The 17,584-nt window shown below is 38.5% G+C and overlaps 4 protein-coding genes across 19 annotated transcripts; 1 reads left to right on the top strand and 3 right to left on the bottom strand.

Moving 5' to 3' along the window:
* The first annotated feature begins 171 nt into the window (after positions 1-171).
* On the top strand, positions 172-2,846 carry LOC116428221 (uncharacterized). Of its 6 annotated transcripts, none has more exons than XR_012998410.1 (4): positions 172-310; positions 378-558; positions 634-726; positions 1,399-2,183. XR_012998410.1 is itself a non-coding variant. In XM_076366878.1 (3 exons), exons 1-3 carry the CDS (start codon positions 469-471, stop codon positions 1,534-1,536), a joined length of 312 nt encoding a protein of 103 aa, XP_076222993.1. In that variant the 5' UTR covers positions 431-468; the 3' UTR covers positions 1,537-2,183. The 6 variants fall into 6 exon arrangements, 1 of the variants encoding a protein (XP_076222993.1); XR_012998411.1 differs by adding an exon at positions 1,141-1,224 and having other exon boundaries at positions 378-726; XR_012998408.1 differs by lacking the exons at positions 172-310; positions 634-726 and adding exons at positions 1,141-1,224; positions 2,384-2,846 and having other exon boundaries at positions 431-558; positions 1,399-1,666.
* Positions 1,814-9,460, bottom strand: CkIIalpha (casein kinase II subunit alpha). 11 transcript variants are annotated; one of them, XM_076366865.1, is made up of 10 exons: positions 8,868-9,460; positions 8,308-8,393; positions 7,905-7,982; positions 7,622-7,775; positions 7,422-7,533; positions 7,127-7,339; positions 6,515-6,709; positions 6,067-6,418; positions 5,862-5,939; positions 1,814-3,394 (listed from the first exon to the last, which is right to left on the bottom strand). In XM_076366865.1, exons 4-10 carry the CDS (start codon positions 7,714-7,716, stop codon positions 3,201-3,203), a joined length of 1,239 nt encoding a protein of 412 aa, XP_076222980.1. In that variant the 5' UTR covers positions 7,717-7,775; positions 7,905-7,982; positions 8,308-8,393; positions 8,868-9,460; the 3' UTR covers positions 1,814-3,200. The 11 variants fall into 11 exon arrangements, with proteins under 11 accessions (XP_076222980.1, XP_076222982.1, XP_076222978.1 ...); XM_076366867.1 differs by lacking the exon at positions 8,868-9,460 and adding an exon at positions 8,613-8,828; XM_076366863.1 differs by lacking the exon at positions 7,905-7,982.
* Positions 9,461-9,990: 530 nt separating this feature from the next.
* Positions 9,991-13,528, bottom strand: LOC116428204 (PMS1 protein homolog 1). The gene is made up of 12 exons (XM_031979556.2): positions 13,164-13,528; positions 12,953-13,073; positions 12,690-12,854; positions 12,356-12,630; positions 12,158-12,277; positions 11,941-12,087; positions 11,438-11,868; positions 11,084-11,354; positions 10,901-11,021; positions 10,506-10,842; positions 10,288-10,429; positions 9,991-10,212 (listed from the first exon to the last, which is right to left on the bottom strand). Exons 1-12 carry the CDS (start codon positions 13,299-13,301, stop codon positions 10,120-10,122), a joined length of 2,361 nt encoding a protein of 786 aa, XP_031835416.2. The 5' UTR covers positions 13,302-13,528; the 3' UTR covers positions 9,991-10,119.
* Positions 13,529-13,644: 116 nt separating this feature from the next.
* Positions 13,645-15,756, bottom strand: LOC116428206 (acyl-CoA-binding protein homolog). Its single transcript, XM_031979569.2, has 3 exons — positions 15,586-15,756; positions 14,404-14,518; positions 13,645-13,900 (listed from the first exon to the last, which is right to left on the bottom strand). The coding sequence occupies exons 1-3, from the start codon at positions 15,598-15,600 to the stop codon at positions 13,767-13,769; spliced, it is 264 nt and encodes an 87-aa protein (XP_031835429.1). The 5' UTR covers positions 15,601-15,756; the 3' UTR covers positions 13,645-13,766.
* Between the last annotated feature and the right edge of the window lie 1,828 nt (positions 15,757-17,584).

Below are 17,584 nucleotides of genomic sequence, written 5' to 3'. Positions count from 1 at the left end.
ACACTTTGGCCAATTTTATTGTCATACCTCAGCCGTGTCAAAATACTTTATTTTACAAATAATCCCGCATTCGTTCGAAAGAAAACAACCCTCCCGTTTTCCCCTCCCCGAAGGGAGAATCGGGAAGAGAAAATGTGACGCAATTGACCATTCGAAGTGTACATGCTTCCGGTACGTTGAAATCCAGTGCTCGTTTCCACGGGACAGGACGACGGAACAAAAAGAAAAGGAAATACACGGTCCGACGACAGAATGCTCTGCCCATTGAAAATCACGACGAGACGAAACGTCAAAGTTTCAAATTCACAATGTAATACATATATTAATTCGTCTCGGTGACAAGTAACCTCCCTTTTCTTCTCCCCCGTTCGTTTCAGTTCGCTCGCAGGTTTCGATTAGAGAGAGCTCGATCCGGATTATCGTGAAATCGAACGCGTGCACGGCGATCAGGGAGGAGGGCGGTGGAACATGGACGAACGAGCCACGTTCGCGTCGTTTTTGCCCGCTAGAAATGAAAAACGAAAGCCGTCCGGCTGGCAACGACGCGCAGGGATAATCGTAAGCGGAATAAATTAAATTGTATTTATAATTCACTACCGTTACACGGAGCAATCCTCTTTTCTCTTCCTACAGATTTGTATACGTCTATAGCGCGTGTCCGTTCTGCCGCGCGTGTGGCCCCCGTAGCAGCCGACTGTTTTCCCGCCAAAACAACTTCAACTTTCCGTATGTTTATTATATATGTATATATATATAAATATATATATATTTCTTTTTAATGCGATATTGAAAAATAAAATATACACACGCGCGCACATATATGTATATATATACATGTATATATAGATATAGATATATATATATATATATACACGTGAGCCTTAAAATAACGGTTAACAAGGCAAAAACGACGCACGTCGGATTAAATAAACAATGACAATATTCCGTTTTAACTGATTAATGCTCGAGAGCCACGCGTCGCTCGTTGAATTCTCTTAATTCACACTCCGCTTGAATAGAGTACGCATCTGTTGCTAATACGCTAACGTACATATATATATAATATATATATATATATTTATTTATTTATTTATTTATATCGAATTCACCGTACTTTATGTGCAAAATTTATACGTATAGGAACTGACGGATTCTTTCGAGACAGGACGAAAGAACACGGTGTACAAGTGGAGTGTGGCTCTATTTCCTATACATACATTAAAAGTACGTCTCTCTCTCTCTCTCTCTCTCTCTCTCTCTCTCTCTCTCTCTCTCTCTCTCAATCTCTCTTTCTCTCAATCTCTCTCTCTCACACATTCACGCGCACGGTGAATATTTCTCTTTTTCCAAATATACACAATGAATCGACTTATATATTCGTATATAAATTAATTACAGGTTCAATCCGATAAGGAACACATTGGCGATGCTGAGTGCGTGTCGACTCAACCGTCCTCTTCGCGATTGAGTTCGATTTCCGTTTCCATTTGGAAATCTTTCACGGACGTTTCTATATTCGCACGCATGGATCTTTGATTAATCGTCGTGTCAGAAGCTGCACCAGCACTACGCGAGAGTCGCTTGCAGGGCACAATGTTTCAACTCAGAGACGTCGTCGGTCGGAAACGAGGCAAACGAAAAACGCCCGCAGAGAAGGATGAAAACGGTGCGCGGGATTTTGTAAGATTCCGAGAAATTTCTAACGTATCCGTCGAGAGACGCTGCACGAGAGCACGAGTCGCGTGTAAGAGAGCGTTACGGGTGATTCCCTGATCATGGATTTGCACGGGTATTCACAGAGCACAAAGGATACTTGGCTATAACAAACATTTTATTCAACTATCATTGTATCAGATATAAACGAACATTTTTATCATCGTTAAAAGTACTAAACCGAGCGGCCTAAGTTACGTGTACATGTGTGAGAACGTATACGTGTGTACGTATCTGTAAGTATCGTATCTTTTGTATTCGTTTACTCTCCGAGTGTGTCTGTGTATGTGTGTAATGTACGAATGCGTGTGTACGTCATGTGAGTATACGTGGGTGTCGCGTCGGAGCGCGAGCGCATTTTCCAGATGCAAAGAGTGGCTTTTCTTTATTCTTTCTAGTTTTTCTTTTCTCTTTTCTTCGTTATTCCTTTGCTTCGCGATCGTTTCGTTCGTCGTCAATGTCCCGCGAAATCACGATCGTCGCCGATCGTCGTCCGGCCGACGGAACTCCGAACGCGATTGAACTACTCGCTGGCCAAAGATCGGTTCACCCCCGCGCAAACGGAAAGTCGGAAGCCGAACGGAGACGGCCGACGATTAGAAATCTCTCGTCGAACGGAACAACCAAACAGACCAATTCCACGATTGTGCATTTCACTTTATTGTTACAGGTGCAGCTTTCGACTGATCGAGACGCTTCCCTTTCCATGGCCAATGTTGTTCCACGATACCAAACCGCGTGGCAAAGTAGCTTTATCCTAAAAAATAAGATCCTACGAATCGATTGGGCGGTTTGACGATAAAATTACAAAAAAAAAAAAAAATAGAAGAGAATCATTTTAAAAAAAAGAACAGAACTGGATTCATCCGATTTGGCCAATGAGCGGCTCAACGAACCGTACAACCGGGATTCCCCCAGGACCGTGACATCGGTAGCAGCGTCAATCAAGGGACAGTCCCGCGCACACACGCGCGCCGGTGTGCATAGGAAGTTACGCAACAGACAGAGCTAAAGCGATGCTCGAGACGCGAACGGCCCGAACCAGCCAATTGTTTACAACCGTCGTCCCCAAACCCGTGCCCTTTAGAAAAAATATATAAAAAAAAAAACAACAGAAAGAGGAAAGAATAGAATATAGTTTTTCTTTTTGTCTATACGCTCGACACACTTTCGGGAAACACCATTCTCGAACACCGTTCGAAGAGTCGAAGTTGTGCGCGCACGGTGCGATTACAGCTCGACGGACGTTTACACGGGACGCGCAGTGCTGTGTTCGGGGGGGGTGGTTCCCCGCGAGCCGAGGAACACGAGGGAGCGACCGTCCGAGAACGAAACGAAACGGAATCGGCGCTCGCATCTGGTTCTCACTGGGTGTAGCTTGCGCAGAGCTATTATTTTTTTTTTTGTTTGTTTTTGTTTTTTTGGTTCTTTTTCTCTTCTCAAGCCTGCGGACACGGCTGAAACGTAAGGCGGTCGGTCAGGTGTGGTCAGGTGTAACGGGTGAAAAGTCCGAGATCGTGTGTAAAGGATGCGATGGACGCGACGAATACTTTGTTCCATCCTGTGTCCCATTTCCATCTTCTCTCGCATTTTTCGGTCCGTCCGTTCCATGAACCGGCATGATGCTGCTCGCAGTCACGTCTAGGGATGGGATCAAGCCCCTCGCGAGAGCTATCAATACCTAAACGAAAATGTTTGATTCTTTGCAACAGTTTCACGAATCAAGGGAAAAACAGAGAGACAATTGAGAGAGTATACAATATATATATATGAATAGAGAGAGAGGGGAAAAAAAGAGAAAAAAAAAGTAGAAGAGAATAATAAAGGAACACTTATCGTAACGCAACGAGGAAAGAGACACTAACTCTGCGCACACCGACTGAAAAATGCCTGCTTTGAAATTACCGAGCAATTCAAGTCCAGTTGTCGTTTAAGCACGGTTCGGTATTTAATGGAAAATACATTCTCGTGATTAGCGACCCAATCACGCGCTTGCTTCTGTAACGGTGTGTCTGTTTGTTTCGTTTGTTTTGTTTGTTCGCGTGTTTGTGCACTACACTCCTCTCCAAAAATTACAAGACTTTAATTGCACAATGAGTATAGTATATATGTATATATACACACATATATATATATATATATATATGATGAGTGTCATTGAATCTGTATGTCTGTGTGTGTTCGTATATGTATATATATATATATATATATAATATATTACATAGCATATAATACAGTGTACATCACGCATGTTATTACCATAAAGCGGTATCGGTAAAAATGCGGGGCCGTATTTAAATAAATTAATTTCTCCTACGATCGCGTCGTTGACGGCGGAATCAAACATTTTCCTTCAAATAGTGATACACTGACGCGTGGCGACTTCGTCGTCGTGTCACCGGATTCTGTCGATGTAGGAGGAGGCAACGTTCCACGACGCGGAACCGGCGAGAAATGGGTAACCCCCGAGGACTCTCGAGATCCGTCAATGCGACGATGTGAAAGAAAATCGGCAGCACTTTATACAGTTTATTCGAATTCTCGATCGTTCGACAATCATCATCATCACCATCATCATCATCATCATCATCAGCATCATCATCATCAGCAGCATCATCATTATCATCATTATCATCATCATCATCATCATCATCATCATCATCATTATCATCATCAGCATCATCATTATCATCATCATCATCATCATCATCATCATCATCAGCATCATCATCATCTTCATCATCATCATCATCATCATAATACGACACAGACTTGAATCGTTTGAATATTTCAAATCAAACATTTTACTTAGTCGCATATCTTTCTGTAGTCACGCCTACACGGTCATCCGAAACGATCTTCTCCTCTCTCTCTCTCTCTCTCTCTCTCGCTCTCTCTCTCTCTCTCTCATTCCGTCTCTCACTTGTTCTCTGTCTTTCGCTCTCGTTAATGAAAGAAAACTAGGGACGATAAAAACCATGGTTGTCGTGAGAATTGGAAATTTTCTTCAAGTACAACGAATACCGTAAAAAACAAGAACATGTATCTCGCTCGCAGCAAAAGAAGATCGCTCCGCGCTGTTAAGGGCCGTTATTACTTTATTTCGCATGTTTTCTTTTCTTTCAATCCCATTCTCTCCCTCTCATACACGCCCACGCGCGCGCACACTCACGCTCTCTCTCTCTCTCTCTCTCACTCTTTCCCCATATCTCTCTATTGTATTATATAAACCGCGCTGGTCATTCGATACTTTTCTCACTCTTTCACTCTCTCTGACTCTCTCGGATGCTCACGCGCCACAAGCACGCTCTTCCTGTTCCTCTCTTTCACTCTCTCGGACGGTCACATATCACGCACACAGGCAGACAGACAGACGCACACTCTCTCTCTTTCTCTCTGTTCCTCTCTGAATTTTTCTCTGTCTCTGAATTTCTCTGAATCGAATATACATCACTGACAATAACATGGTTTCTATTCTGGCCACGGATGCGCTTATACATTTCATTGTCCGTTCGTTATTTAGGTGCCTGGAACGACCTTGCGTAAAGCGTAAACGTAGTTTCTCGCTTCAAGTGATTCGCAATGGGAATGATATATCCAACGGCTGCCACCCTCTGTTAACGATACATTTTTTTTCTTTTTTTTTCTCTTTTTGAATATACTGAGTGTTTCCAACGCTCAACGCTTCAACACTTTACACCAAGAAGAGCGGCGGTTCCCGTCATTGCGAATCGGTTGAAGCTTGTTCAGACGGCGAGACCGGACTCTCTTTAATGTCTACGGCTGGATTCTTCGCGTCGTTAACCACAGGCGCCAATCCGAGCTCCGCGTATCCGTGGATATTAACGACATAAATACAACGTACGTAGACCCCGGTGGTGGTATTTCGTTCGTTTTTTATAAATATTATAAAATAGAAATTGTGAATCCGAATTATAATTACGAACTTCACGGATGTTCTCGATCAACGCGCATCGTATTCGGGGATGCGGATGAAAAAGTTTCTTTCTTTCTGTCTTTCTTTCTTTCTTTCTTTTTTATGGCGTTCTCTCGTGGTGTGGTGGTCGATTCAGCAGTACGTGAATGATATGGTTAAATAATTATAAATTGGAAATCGTGGTGGTGACATTACCTGGGCCGTTACTCACCTACAGGCAACGAACCTGTCATGGGAGTAGGTGACGATGATACCATATTTAATCGATTCTGATCTTTCACTATTGGGACTAAAACACATAGAGGATGATGAGACTTGAATTCGTTAACAGGTATATCACGAATATTAATAATAATAACAATAATAGTAATAATATTAAGTTAAGTAGGATACTGAATGGTGTTCGTTGTACTTACAGAAATAGGGATGCTCCATAGCTTGGCGTGCGGTGAGTCTCTCGTAATGGTCATAGCGCAAAAGTTTGTCAAGGAAATCCAGGCTCTCGGCAGACACCAAATGTTGGTTTTCCGAATGCATGAAACGTTCCCAACGTTTGCGCGAATGCCGGCCTAATATGTCATTGAAACGAGGATCCAATTCGATGTGATACTTGTCAAGGTATTCAAACAATTCTTCGGTTCCGAGAACCTTTGCAATTCTAACTAACTGGTCGTAATTGTCGTGTCCGTGAAAAAACGGTTCTTTCCTGAATATCATACTCGCGAGCATGCATCCAAGAGACCACATATCTAACGAATAATCGTACATCTGCGGTATATAAAGAGCAACCGTTACTCGGCATTGTCACTAGATTATACATATACGTGTGTGTATCGAATACTGGTCAGTATTGATATCACAAACCTGGTAATCTACGAGTAGTTCTGGGCCTTTAAAATAACGTGAAGCTACTCGTACATTGTACTCTTGACCAGGATGGTAAAATTCTGCTAGACCCCAATCAATTAACCGCAATTTCCGATTTTCGTGATCTATCATAACGTTGTGCGGTTTGACATCTCTATGCATTATTCCCATACTGTGACAATAATCCAATGCCTAAGGAAACAGAATGATAGAATAATTCTCACGTCTGACACGTTCACGTTCGTTTTGCTTCTAGCACTGCTACAGATGAAAACTGAATTGAAATATAAAGTGAATTTGCACGCTACTTACTTAAAGAACTATTCACGAGTTCGAAAATTTCAGAAGCATTACTGAATTAGAGGAAAATTTTATATTCTCTGACGCGTTCACGGGTAAACTTACTCGTTGTGTTCGTTAAAGAATATAAAAGAATAGTTTGCGCTTTCAAATATATGACTCATTGAAAATCTTTAGCATTCGCAGATAAGTATACTTGCATAAAATAATCAATATTTTCGAACTCTTCTTTGAACCTATAATGTACACCTACATCTAGTAAAATAATAATCTCGAACTTGTTTCCATTGCACTTAACAATACACGCACTTTTAATAACTCGTAGAGGTAGTATCTAATGTCGTAGTCTGTTAATGTCTGATATAACTGCTTGAAATCTGTGTTGTTCACATGTTCGAAGATCAATGCCGGTGTCCTCGATACTGGATCTTTAACAACTGCTTGGAGTGTGATTATATTGGTCCCCCCTTTAAGGTTTTCTAAGATTTTAATCTCTCTTTTTATCTTCTTCTTTTTTACAGGCTAAAAATTCAAAGAAAACGGAAATTATAGATTCTGGAGAAGGACGATCCCGTAACTTGAAGGCTAGAATAAATTGTCATACCTTTAAAATTTTTACAACACACTTCTCGTTATTTGTGATGTTAATAGCTTCAAATACTTCGCTATATTTTCCTCTGCCTAATTTTCTTACTAACTGATAATCATCTTGCTGTCTGTATAATAAAAACAGGTCGATTATAAATCAAAGAAATCATTGAAATAAAGAAGCGTGTACTTACATGGATCCGAATGTTTACTTACCCCCAATCGACAACATAAGATTCATAGTCCCAATAATCTCTAGGTTTGTGTGAATTCACGTCGGTGTAAACTCGCGCTCTACTAGGATATGCCATTCTCCCCAATGTATAAGTATTATAATCTGTTTTGTTGATTGCTATGCTTTCACCGTTGTCTATCAAAAATTTACAAGATCTAGTTACTTTTACTCCTCCTCTCACCCAATTATGAATGCGCGAGGAAAAAAGTACACCTGAGTCATTAAAAAAAATTCACATTAAAAAATAAATGACAAAATGCTTACAGACCACTGCACTCAGAACTTCAAATTTGACAATCTCATTTCATTGTTATATTCAATGACAAAAGGAACATTGAAACGCTAAAAGAATACAAATTCATTTTAATTGCTCGGAGAATTATTCGAATAACTATAAAAGAAAGCAATGTCTCCGGTTACTATGTTTATACTTTAAAGTAAAGCGGTACGTTCTCATTGTTTTCAACGAGTTTGTAAGCAATGAAAAAGAAGAGTTCCATGTACAAAAGCAAACTGATACATCGAAATGCACAACGATTGTGTTACGTACAACTTATCGAATGAAAATGGTTGTGCACCAAATAATAATAATAGAGATACTTCTTGAACGTACACTACAGCAACAGAATAAAAGAAATTAAAAGTACTCGGAATAACTATTAATTACCATTGTATTTTGTTGGAAATATGAATGCTGAAATACGTGACCGAATCGTTTTACGAATGTTATGACGTATTTTCTACTGGAAGTACCTATGCAACAAAGTTGAAAAAAATTTAATCGGAATTATCGTTTACGTGGTTAGGAAGGTAAGAATCTCGACGGGAATCATTCTATGCCGCGAAATGGAACCTCGGGCGTACGGGAAATCATTTAACGCGACACGAGAGGCTGACGAGGAAAGAAATGTGTTCGGTAATTACGATGAACGAAAAGCATATTACACAGATGTCTATTGATTGTAACTTTACCGAAGACTACCGGTTCGTTTCAGCAATTTATAATTACGGGCCCGAGAATGGCCCGTCAGAGGACTAAAGAAGAATTATGCTTATGAAAAACTGCAATATTCTCGAGATTGAAGATAAACCGAGGTAAAAATTAATCCGCTATCTGCTACATGAAATAGAGAAGCACGCACAAGCACAAGGCACGAACACACATGTACGAGATAAATCACACGCCATCGCGATCAGGAAATTAACGTTGACTTATTTCGGACTCACCTAATACATTCCGGACCCGAATCTTGATTGAATCGACCGCGCCAGATCTGGAAATTCGTCGTGAAATCACGCAAACCGCTTACGGAATACGTGAAGCCGCGCGAACGCGTGAAACTCAAAGATTTTTGCGGGCGGCCGGCTTCTCAAACGAGCGAGGTCCAAGATGGCAGCCAACAACCCGCCACAAATTTCAATTCTATAGATTGAAAACTTTCAGCCTTTAACCGTTCATGGTGCTTTTCAAGAGCAAACTGTATTATCGTTAAGTAAATTCTACACGTATTCCTGCATTCGTACGATACACCTCGTAATGTGATATTTTCATTGATAAAAGCTTCAAACTGGGATTAGTACGTTTTTAAACGATTTTCAACATATCGAATCTTTTAAGCGGCAAACGACATTTTTTTTTCGTTCCGATCGTTGAAAAAAAAATCGGTGGAAATGGAAATCGTGCTATTGTCGATAGCCGATTAATAAGTATTCTCGTAAAGTAACAATTAATAGGAAAAATACAAAATATACACTTTATATTCACTGGAGACGAATACTCCCCTAACACTTCTGTTTACGTAACAGTATTGCCACCGTTGAAATCGATAAAAAATTGAATAGTAAAGTTTCCGTATGAAACTTTCGTTTAATTTTATAATTTCGTTGAAAGCAGTGCGCTGGTCATTATTCTTTCGCCGTAAAAACAAGGTCCTGTTAATTGCACGTGTAGTGCCGAATTTAGGAACACTTATACATTAACCAATCAAAATTAGTCCCGGCATGGGCGATACATCATTCTATGCGATATTGCATTTAATGGTCTTAATATCATAAATGGCTATTTGACATGTGTTCGCCATAGATTGATGCGAATTGATGTACAGAATTAGTCCTGTAATTCTGCTTTTTATTACTTTATTAATATCTCATTTTTATTTTTATGTTTCGTAACGTAGGTCAATAAACTTTTGAGAAAGATGGGAAAAACAGGTATTGGACAGTAAGGGCAAACACGAAATGAAGAAATGAAACCTCTTGACTTTCGCAAAATTACAATGTGTGAATCTAAATCATTCGTTCCGTATTAATAAAGCCATAAATGGATTGTCTCCAAATTAGTAACGTCGATTGTAAAAGTTTTATTTAAATATTCTGACATGAAAATGTATGTACAAAGTAAAACGATCAACAGGTACATTTTTATTTTAAACTTAACAGAACACTTATGCTTAAACAAATTGTTAATGTATAGTTCAGACTAAGATAATACATGCAGTGGATATAACACTGACAAATCGTCTTTCGTAGAAAACCACTGTTTCAAAAGTTGTTCTGTATTAGATGCACCTCCCTGTAATTCAATATATTTAACTGATGAGTAATATCATGTGAGAATGAGTAATATCTTTATGAATACCAATCTTACCTCATGTACACCAGTAGCAGATACATTTAACTCCTTTTTAAGCCGTACAATGTTTAGAAGCCAAATCTGTGTGTATTTGTGAACAATGTACAAATCAGGGCTCATAGTTCCAACAATTAGATTATTATTTTCACATGTTGGACTGTAACATGTAAATTAAGTAGCAAATAACAAAACATGTAATGTTTATACCTACACGAGAACTTTGTAACGCTTACTTATCAAGGAAACTCTCAGTCACTTTTTTCAAGTCCATGTCCCATGGAACAATGGTCCTCAGTAACAAATTTTTCTTGTTTTCAGAATTTTTTTCCTTCATCTTGTCCAATGCTTTCAACAATCTATTTCTCGTCCTTTTAGAATCTAGTGCCTGTTTTTTCTCAGCTTCCTGCTTCTCCTTTTCACTCGTTTCCTGCTTCTGTTTTTCAAACTCCAACTTTTCTTCATGTGCGACATCTCTGTAGTAACCGCGTTCTTCAGATGATAATTTTTTCCACAGCTCACTTAGCATTAATGCAGTTTGGGCTATCGACAGATCAGGATTTTTTTCTAAGACTGAAAAACGAAATATTCATTATACATTGTGCTCAACACTTTTTCAATCTGTACTCACGTTGTGGTCTGATTTTTTTAGTAAACTTGATGAAACCGTCGCATATATTTTTGCGATACGAATCACTTTGTAATTCCTCATTGACCTTGGCATCGTTACAAGGCTGCACATCTGTACCGCCCTATTGAAAGTAATTTAATCGTCACAAAATTCCTTTAATCGAATTCACTGCAAAGTGCTTACCTTTAAATCGGACATGCGTCCTTTGCTCCATTTGATTAATGTACTCTGCCTTTTCGCACCTGATTTATTCTGTACTGGTGAGACTGATGTATTTTCATTCTGCCTTGCGTTTTCTTTCTCACTTGTATCTGCAGTATCCGTAGTCGAGTAATTATTCCAATCAAAATCTTCGCCTAAATCCACAACGGGCAATTGACTCAATGTTTCGCATTGTGAGTCTAATTCGAAGGGAGGACTGTCATCGTCTACATTTTCCGCTACATTTCCTTTGCTGGAGAAAATAAAAGTGTGTTAGCGGCTGTCCGAAGTGTCAGAAACATCATTATCGCTACTACTAACACTACTAATACTAACTTCAATTCCTGAGAATCTTCTGAATCCGAATCACTTAAATTTAAAACAGGTAACAGGTCTATTATATTTTTTTCATATCCATCATTATTCTTGTTCTGGTCGGAACATAAATTATCTTTTTCGGCTGTTTCCACTTGTTTATCGCATTCGGGATTCATACGTGCGACAAAATTAGAATCTTGGTTGGCATTGTTGTCACCTTGTTTTAATTCAGAACCGCATTCCTCAGGACCTTCATCAACGTTTTCTTCTGTGACTAATTTTCGTTTCTTACACGCGGGCCATTCAGGTCCTTCATCATCAACAATTGTTCTTTGCGTATAGTCTAGGTACTCGCTTTGCGAATCTTGAGGCTCGTTTTGACAAGTTTTTTCTTCTTGTATTCCATAGAAATCTTTTACTCGTTTATCGAGTGCATCATGAACTATTTGCTATAGACACGATACGTATTATGCACAAATTTAAATATGAATTAAAACTGCTTTCGTTAAAAATATAATCACCTGATCTTTGAATAAAATGGAAGTTTTATTTGGTTCCAGATTAACGTCAATATTCCCAGCATTTACCAACATGTATAGAAGAAATATTGGCCGTTTTTTGGACGACGAATCATATCCAAAAGCTTCCAGTATTATTTTACTCGCGGTCTGAAAATGAACATACATCTTTCTTTGTTCCACTACATAATTGTAACATATAAAAACATAAAACCTGTACCTTCTCTAAATCTTTATGTTTAATAGGCCTATTATTTACAAAAACGTATTGTGTTCCAGTTTGGATTTCTTCGGATACATTTTGAGTTTCTTTAACAGGCAGCATTAATTTCATTCTGATCTGAAAAGTACAAAACGTTTTTATTTTTAAAGCAGGGTACTTTATCATATTATGTATAGAACTTTATTGCTTAATTACCTCTGCATCTTCAGTGTCTACCCATGCCATTTTTGAGGTCACCTTTTTTCCAAGGACACACGATGCTGCTTCTTCAAGAGTCTGCATACCAGGTTTTACAAATATAATATTGCCATCTACTTTATAATTTATTCTTACCGTGTATTTACACATTGCATAGCTTTTAATTAATGATTCTAATACTTTAAGATCTTGAGAAACTTTTTTCGAGTTAGTTATCAATTGTCTTCGTACAGGTACTTGCTTAAATAATTGCCTAACTTGAATGGTTGTTCCTAAAAGTATACAAATATGTAAGAAGCAATAGTTGAAACTATTAAATTTAATCATCTACCTGTAGCTCTGTGACAAGGCTCAGATTTTATAATACATCCATGATGATCAATGATATAAGATGTAGCAACTTCCTCGTCTTTTGTTTTAGATATAACTGTAAGATCTGATACTGCACTTAACGCGTACAATGCTTCACCCCTGAATCCATACGTTTCCAAGGAATCTGTCATTCATACGAAGAACAGATTTAAAAACTTCAACAATATATTAAAGTACTTACATGAGAAATTTAGTTTAAGCTTATAATATACAACTACTCACCCAGATCAGAGAAGTCATTAATTTTGGAGGTGCAAGAAGATGCAGCCATATAAGGTGCATCCACTTTATGAATACCACAGCCGTTATCTTTCACTTCGATTAAAGTAGTCCCATTATCCACCTAATGGTCAGAACATAAATTTCACGATAAGATCATTAAATACAAAGGTGAAAAACGAACATAAACGAACAGTAAAAGTGTGTGAAATACCAAATTAATTTCAATGGTATTAGCGTTCGCATCCAATGCATTTTCTACTAATTCTTTAACAGCGTTCGATATCGAAGTTATAACTTGCGTAGTCGTTATTAGTTTCACCGTATTATTATCCAAAACCCGGATAGTCATTTTATCCTGTCATCAAATTAACTGAATGTTTCAGAGACTTTTTCCGCATAGGTGTATACACTGATCTGTGTCAGCGCGGGAACGTGTATTTCAAATTTTATACACGATTCAAATAAAGAGGTTAGATGACCAATAGTAGTGTCATACGTAAGAACGCGATCGCAGCGACGCGTGCGGTGAATTACAAAATATTTAATTAACGAAATTAAAGAAATTAATTATCGCCCTTGAACTTTTTCTTTAATTCAGCGTCGTTCTCATTCAATCATTTACACTACTTATGGTTTACCTTTGAAACCCATTTAGTGTACCTTTGTTTTATTAATTAATCAAATGAAAGGGATAGGAACAAACCGTTTTTATTTTAATAATAGTATCGTAGAACAATATATAAAATTTATGTTAACAACGCGGATACAGGATTCCGTGGTTACAAAAGTATATGACAAGAATTGTTTCAACGATCTACTTGTACTTCTCCACCAATCTGTTGACCAATTTAATGTACTCTTCTTTCGCGTTGTCCTGGGACATACACTCCTTCGACTTCCATGCGTCCCATTTCGCTTTTCCTTTCACGTCCATCATACCGGGCCTGGCTGGAATTTTAGAAAATCATTCTGAATAACACAATAATTATTACAATAAAAGTAACGTATCGACTATCACATAGCAAATGTGGCTGTATTTTTGAAAAATTCTCAAATAAATTAACATAGCAACAGGAAAATTACAGTCCCTATCAAACAATTAGGTCCATTGATGCCAATTATGTCAATCTGTTACATTATATATTTTCTATACTTTTATTTACAATTATATAACTTTGTCATAACTCAAGCTAAATGTCACTGCTTAAGACTTGGTCTTAACGCTGCGATAAAATAATGATGATTACATTGCCGCAATTATTATTAACAAATGTTATTATGTAATTGCTACCGCAGTCTTGAAACCTACACGTTGCTCGAATTGTTTCATCGAAGACTGTAAAATACAAGTCATTTGGAATGGCGGTGAACGCATTTATAATTTCTTTATGACAACCATCAATATTAAACGACTCGACCGGTCACCAGTTCCGGCGGTAAATAAAACTCACTGGTATTGATGTCGCCGACCGTCGCCTGCTTGAACAAGGAGTAAAGTTCCAAAAATTCGTTGTCTGAGGGACGTTTGGAGAGCGTCTTAATTGCCTCCACAGCTTCCTCGAATTTCTGTGCAGACAAAAAGAAAATAATTCAAGGACTTAATAAATACTAAATAATAAAATAGCGGGACCGGATAGGCAACCTTTAACCTGACTGTTCAACGGCGATGATCGTGCATGAAAAAAAAAACTATCTACATAATCTGACGTAATTGCAAATCGAGCGTCGTGTTTATACATTGCCCTTTCTCGCCTTTTTGCCTTCTCCGGATCGTGTTTGTTTTTCGCGAAGTTCTTCGAACGCGTGTCATGCGTTCACCTCCCCCAAGATATTATATTCCTATCGCGCGATATCTTCTCAATAACGTAATCAACAGATTAGAGTGTATCGCGATAACGGAGGCTTATCGGGGTTTTTAGAAAGAGCGCTCGCGATACGATTTATTTATAAACTGCAACCTGTTGATCCTTGTTGATTGTTGGCAACGACAGTTCCGAGAGCTAATTTTTCAAATGCAACCTTTTCAGATTTGACTATCATTGTTAACCAATATTTCACCTTCTCAAACTTTCAAATTTGACTATCATCGTTAACCGATGTTTCACCTTTTCAACCTTTCAAATTTAAAATATTATCGTTAACCAATATTTCACCTTCTCAATCTTTCAAATTTGACTATTATCGTTAACCAATATTTCACCTTCTCAACCTTTCAAATTTGACTATCATCGTTAACCAATATTTCACCTTTTCAACCTTCCAAATTTGACTATCATCGTTAACTAATATTTCACCTTCTCAACCTTCCAAATTTAACTATCATTGTTAACCGATGTTTCACCTTCTCAACCTTTCAAATTTGACTATTATCGTCAACCGATATTTCACCTTTTCAACCTTCCAAATTTGACTATCATCGTTAACCGATACGTCACCTTTCAACCTTCCAAATTCAATCCTCTAGGGTCTAACTATTTCCAACAACTATTTCGTTACTGTTTCAAGCGAAGATTACCGAAACTTCACTTTCCATCTAAGCACTTTCCGTTCACTCGACAAACTCGGTCAGCAAGGTACAAGAACTCCACAGGGAAACAAGGGAAATACCGTGCCCGCCGTAGAAACCGATTTACCTGTTGAAGAGACATCCTGTCGCGAGGTTGTTCGTAACGAGTACTTTATGACCACTGGCCAGCGCGTGTACCTATGCATCGGTTAAATATCTCTTCCGGTCTCGCCCCCACCGGTCTCTCCACGATGCGATCCAGCAAACGATAATTATTTTAACCGATCATGAAAACCAATCTCGTGTGCTCGCTAGCGACAGGTGTTTATACCTGCGGACCGATCAACGTTCAAGTGTCCGTGTCGTGTCATTTTATTAGCGGAATAGCTAATCAAGTTTTTCTCAGATGAGCGATAACCCGGACACAAAGGTTACCGTCGAAAACCGATCGTCGAACCGGTACGAACGTTATCCTCGGGGACCGGTTGTTTTTCGATCGTTGGTCGATAACGCAAAGTTTGAGAAAGTTTAAGAATCTAATTTTACAAATTTCATTGAACATTTTAAACGCATTGTTTGATAGATGAATAATATAATTTTAGAAGTTGCGGCAACCGGTTCTATAATCACCATGAATGCGCATAATATTTCCCCAGCCAATTAAACGCAAGAAGCGTTAAACATTGGGGGGGTATCCGATTTCCTCGACTCTCCGTTCAGAGTCTATAACACACCTATTTTATCGAGAAGCTTCGATCAATTTACATTTCCAGTTTCAGTAATAACATTTCCGTCGGTCTCTTCTTCAGAGGATTTTTTTTACAACAATGTAATCTTCTTCTTTAACCCTTAGCAGTCCTATGTCGAGTCAAACTCGACATTCTTATTTTATTGCAACTTCTACCTGTTTTAACAATTTTTTCTATATATTTATAGTATCACAATTGTACCATTTAAAGGTAACATTTCAATGACTGCCAAATATTCTTGAATAAATAAATAGAGCGTCATATTAAGCTGTAATTGAATGAACTAACAAAGTGAGAAACCAAGAGAGCACTTTGGACCGTAAAGGGTTAAATTAACTTTTAAGGTCACATCGACGGACTAGAGGTCCATTTTAGCCACAGAACATTGTTCATTTGCTTTACTCTCAATTTTGTTGTAAGGTTGGTTTGCTTCAGGTAGTTTTCATTGTGTTTCTAATGTGATCCTATGATGTAGAAGAGCGTTGTGTCTAGGTCTAAGTTTGTATTTGAGAGTTTTTGTGTTTGATATCTTCAGCATTCGTGCAAAGATGTGTTGTTATTCTCAGGTAACACAATTGCTGCAGAAAAGTTGTTCCGTCTTTTTTAGGTGTTCACATTTTTTGTGAACTAATTCTGAGTCATAACAAGATGTCCTATCTTTTCCATAATGTAAAAATTGTATCTTTCCAAAGGCGTCTCCTTCTGATAATATAACAGGTGTAAGAGATTCATGAAAGATTAAAGATGAGCACCAGTGGATTCATCAAAAGGCTTCCTATTACCCCGTGCCTTAGATGCTAGTAGCGATTGTAACTTCCAGGCGGTATATATACAAATAGGCAAAGAACCGAGCAGTAGCGAGAAAGGCTGTCGGTGTCAGCAGCCCCCTAGTGGCAGCATAGGAAAGGTGCCGCCAGATTTTCAGCAATCGGAGAATAAATTAACACGTTGAGCGCCACGAAAATCTTAAGTACTTTCCCATAGAGTTTGTCTTTTGTAGCAAAGAAAAGCAGGAACAATTATGAATCGTTCGGCGGTGCAATGTTTGCGTTACACTATTATCAGCTTAGTTGCCTTATTAAACATTTTTATTTCACATCGGTTGTCTTGTATGTTACGTGTCAATACTTGGGGGCCTGAGAGATAGACCAGGCCCATTGACTAATTTATGACCGAGGGGACCACCAGAACCTAGGTCACGTACGCCCTCGTCTGAAGAGGTTTCCTTCTTAGAAAAGCGTCGAGGAAAAGTTAGTCGTCGTTCCTCGTTAGAGTCACATCGAGCAATAAATATATTTAACCTGACTACGGACTTAGTTTTTATTTTAGTAGCCCTACAAGTAAAAGGGCGTTGATCGTGTTCAGTTGCGTTGAACT

Source organism: Nomia melanderi, chromosome 4 (assembly GCF_051020985.1).
Source record: "Nomia melanderi isolate GNS246 chromosome 4, iyNomMela1, whole genome shotgun sequence".
NCBI classification, from domain to species: Eukaryota; Metazoa; Arthropoda; class Insecta; order Hymenoptera; family Halictidae; genus Nomia; species Nomia melanderi.
The sequence above is the reverse complement of the archived record's forward strand: the minus strand, read 5'-3'. Positions and strand labels throughout refer to the sequence as shown.

Coding starts and splice junctions, on each gene's coding strand:
- LOC116428206 (XM_031979569.2), bottom strand. Junction 13,901..14,403: donor GGTCGGCGACATCAATACCA/GTGAGTTTTATT, acceptor CTAAAATTCCAG/CCAGGCCCGGTATGATGGAC.
- LOC116428221 (XM_076366878.1), top strand. CDS start 469: ATGGACGAACGAGCCACGTTCGCGTCGTTTTTGCCCGCTAGAAATGAA. Junction 559..1,140: donor AACGACGCGCAGGGATAATC/GTAAGCGGAATA, acceptor TTATACGTATAG/GAACTGACGGATTCTTTCGA. Junction 1,225..1,398: donor TTCCTATACATACATTAAAA/GTACGTCTCTCT, acceptor AATTAATTACAG/GTTCAATCCGATAAGGAACA.
- LOC116428204 (XM_031979556.2), bottom strand. CDS start 13,301: ATGACTATCCGGGTTTTGGATAATAATACGGTGAAACTAATAACGACT. Junction 12,631..12,689: donor GCCTTGTCACAGAGCTACAG/GTAGATGATTAA, acceptor GTATACTTTTAG/GAACAACCATTCAAGTTAGG. Junction 11,869..11,940: donor CCATTTTATTCAAAGATCAG/GTGATTATATTT, acceptor TCGTGTCTATAG/CAAATAGTTCATGATGCACT.
- CkIIalpha (XM_076366865.1), bottom strand. CDS start 7,716: ATGGCATATCCTAGTAGAGCGCGAGTTTACACCGACGTGAATTCACAC. Junction 7,534..7,621: donor TCTTATGTTGTCGATTGGGG/GTAAGTAAACAT, acceptor TTTATTATACAG/ACAGCAAGATGATTATCAGT. Junction 7,340..7,421: donor GTGTTGTAAAAATTTTAAAG/GTATGACAATTT, acceptor TTGAATTTTTAG/CCTGTAAAAAAGAAGAAGAT.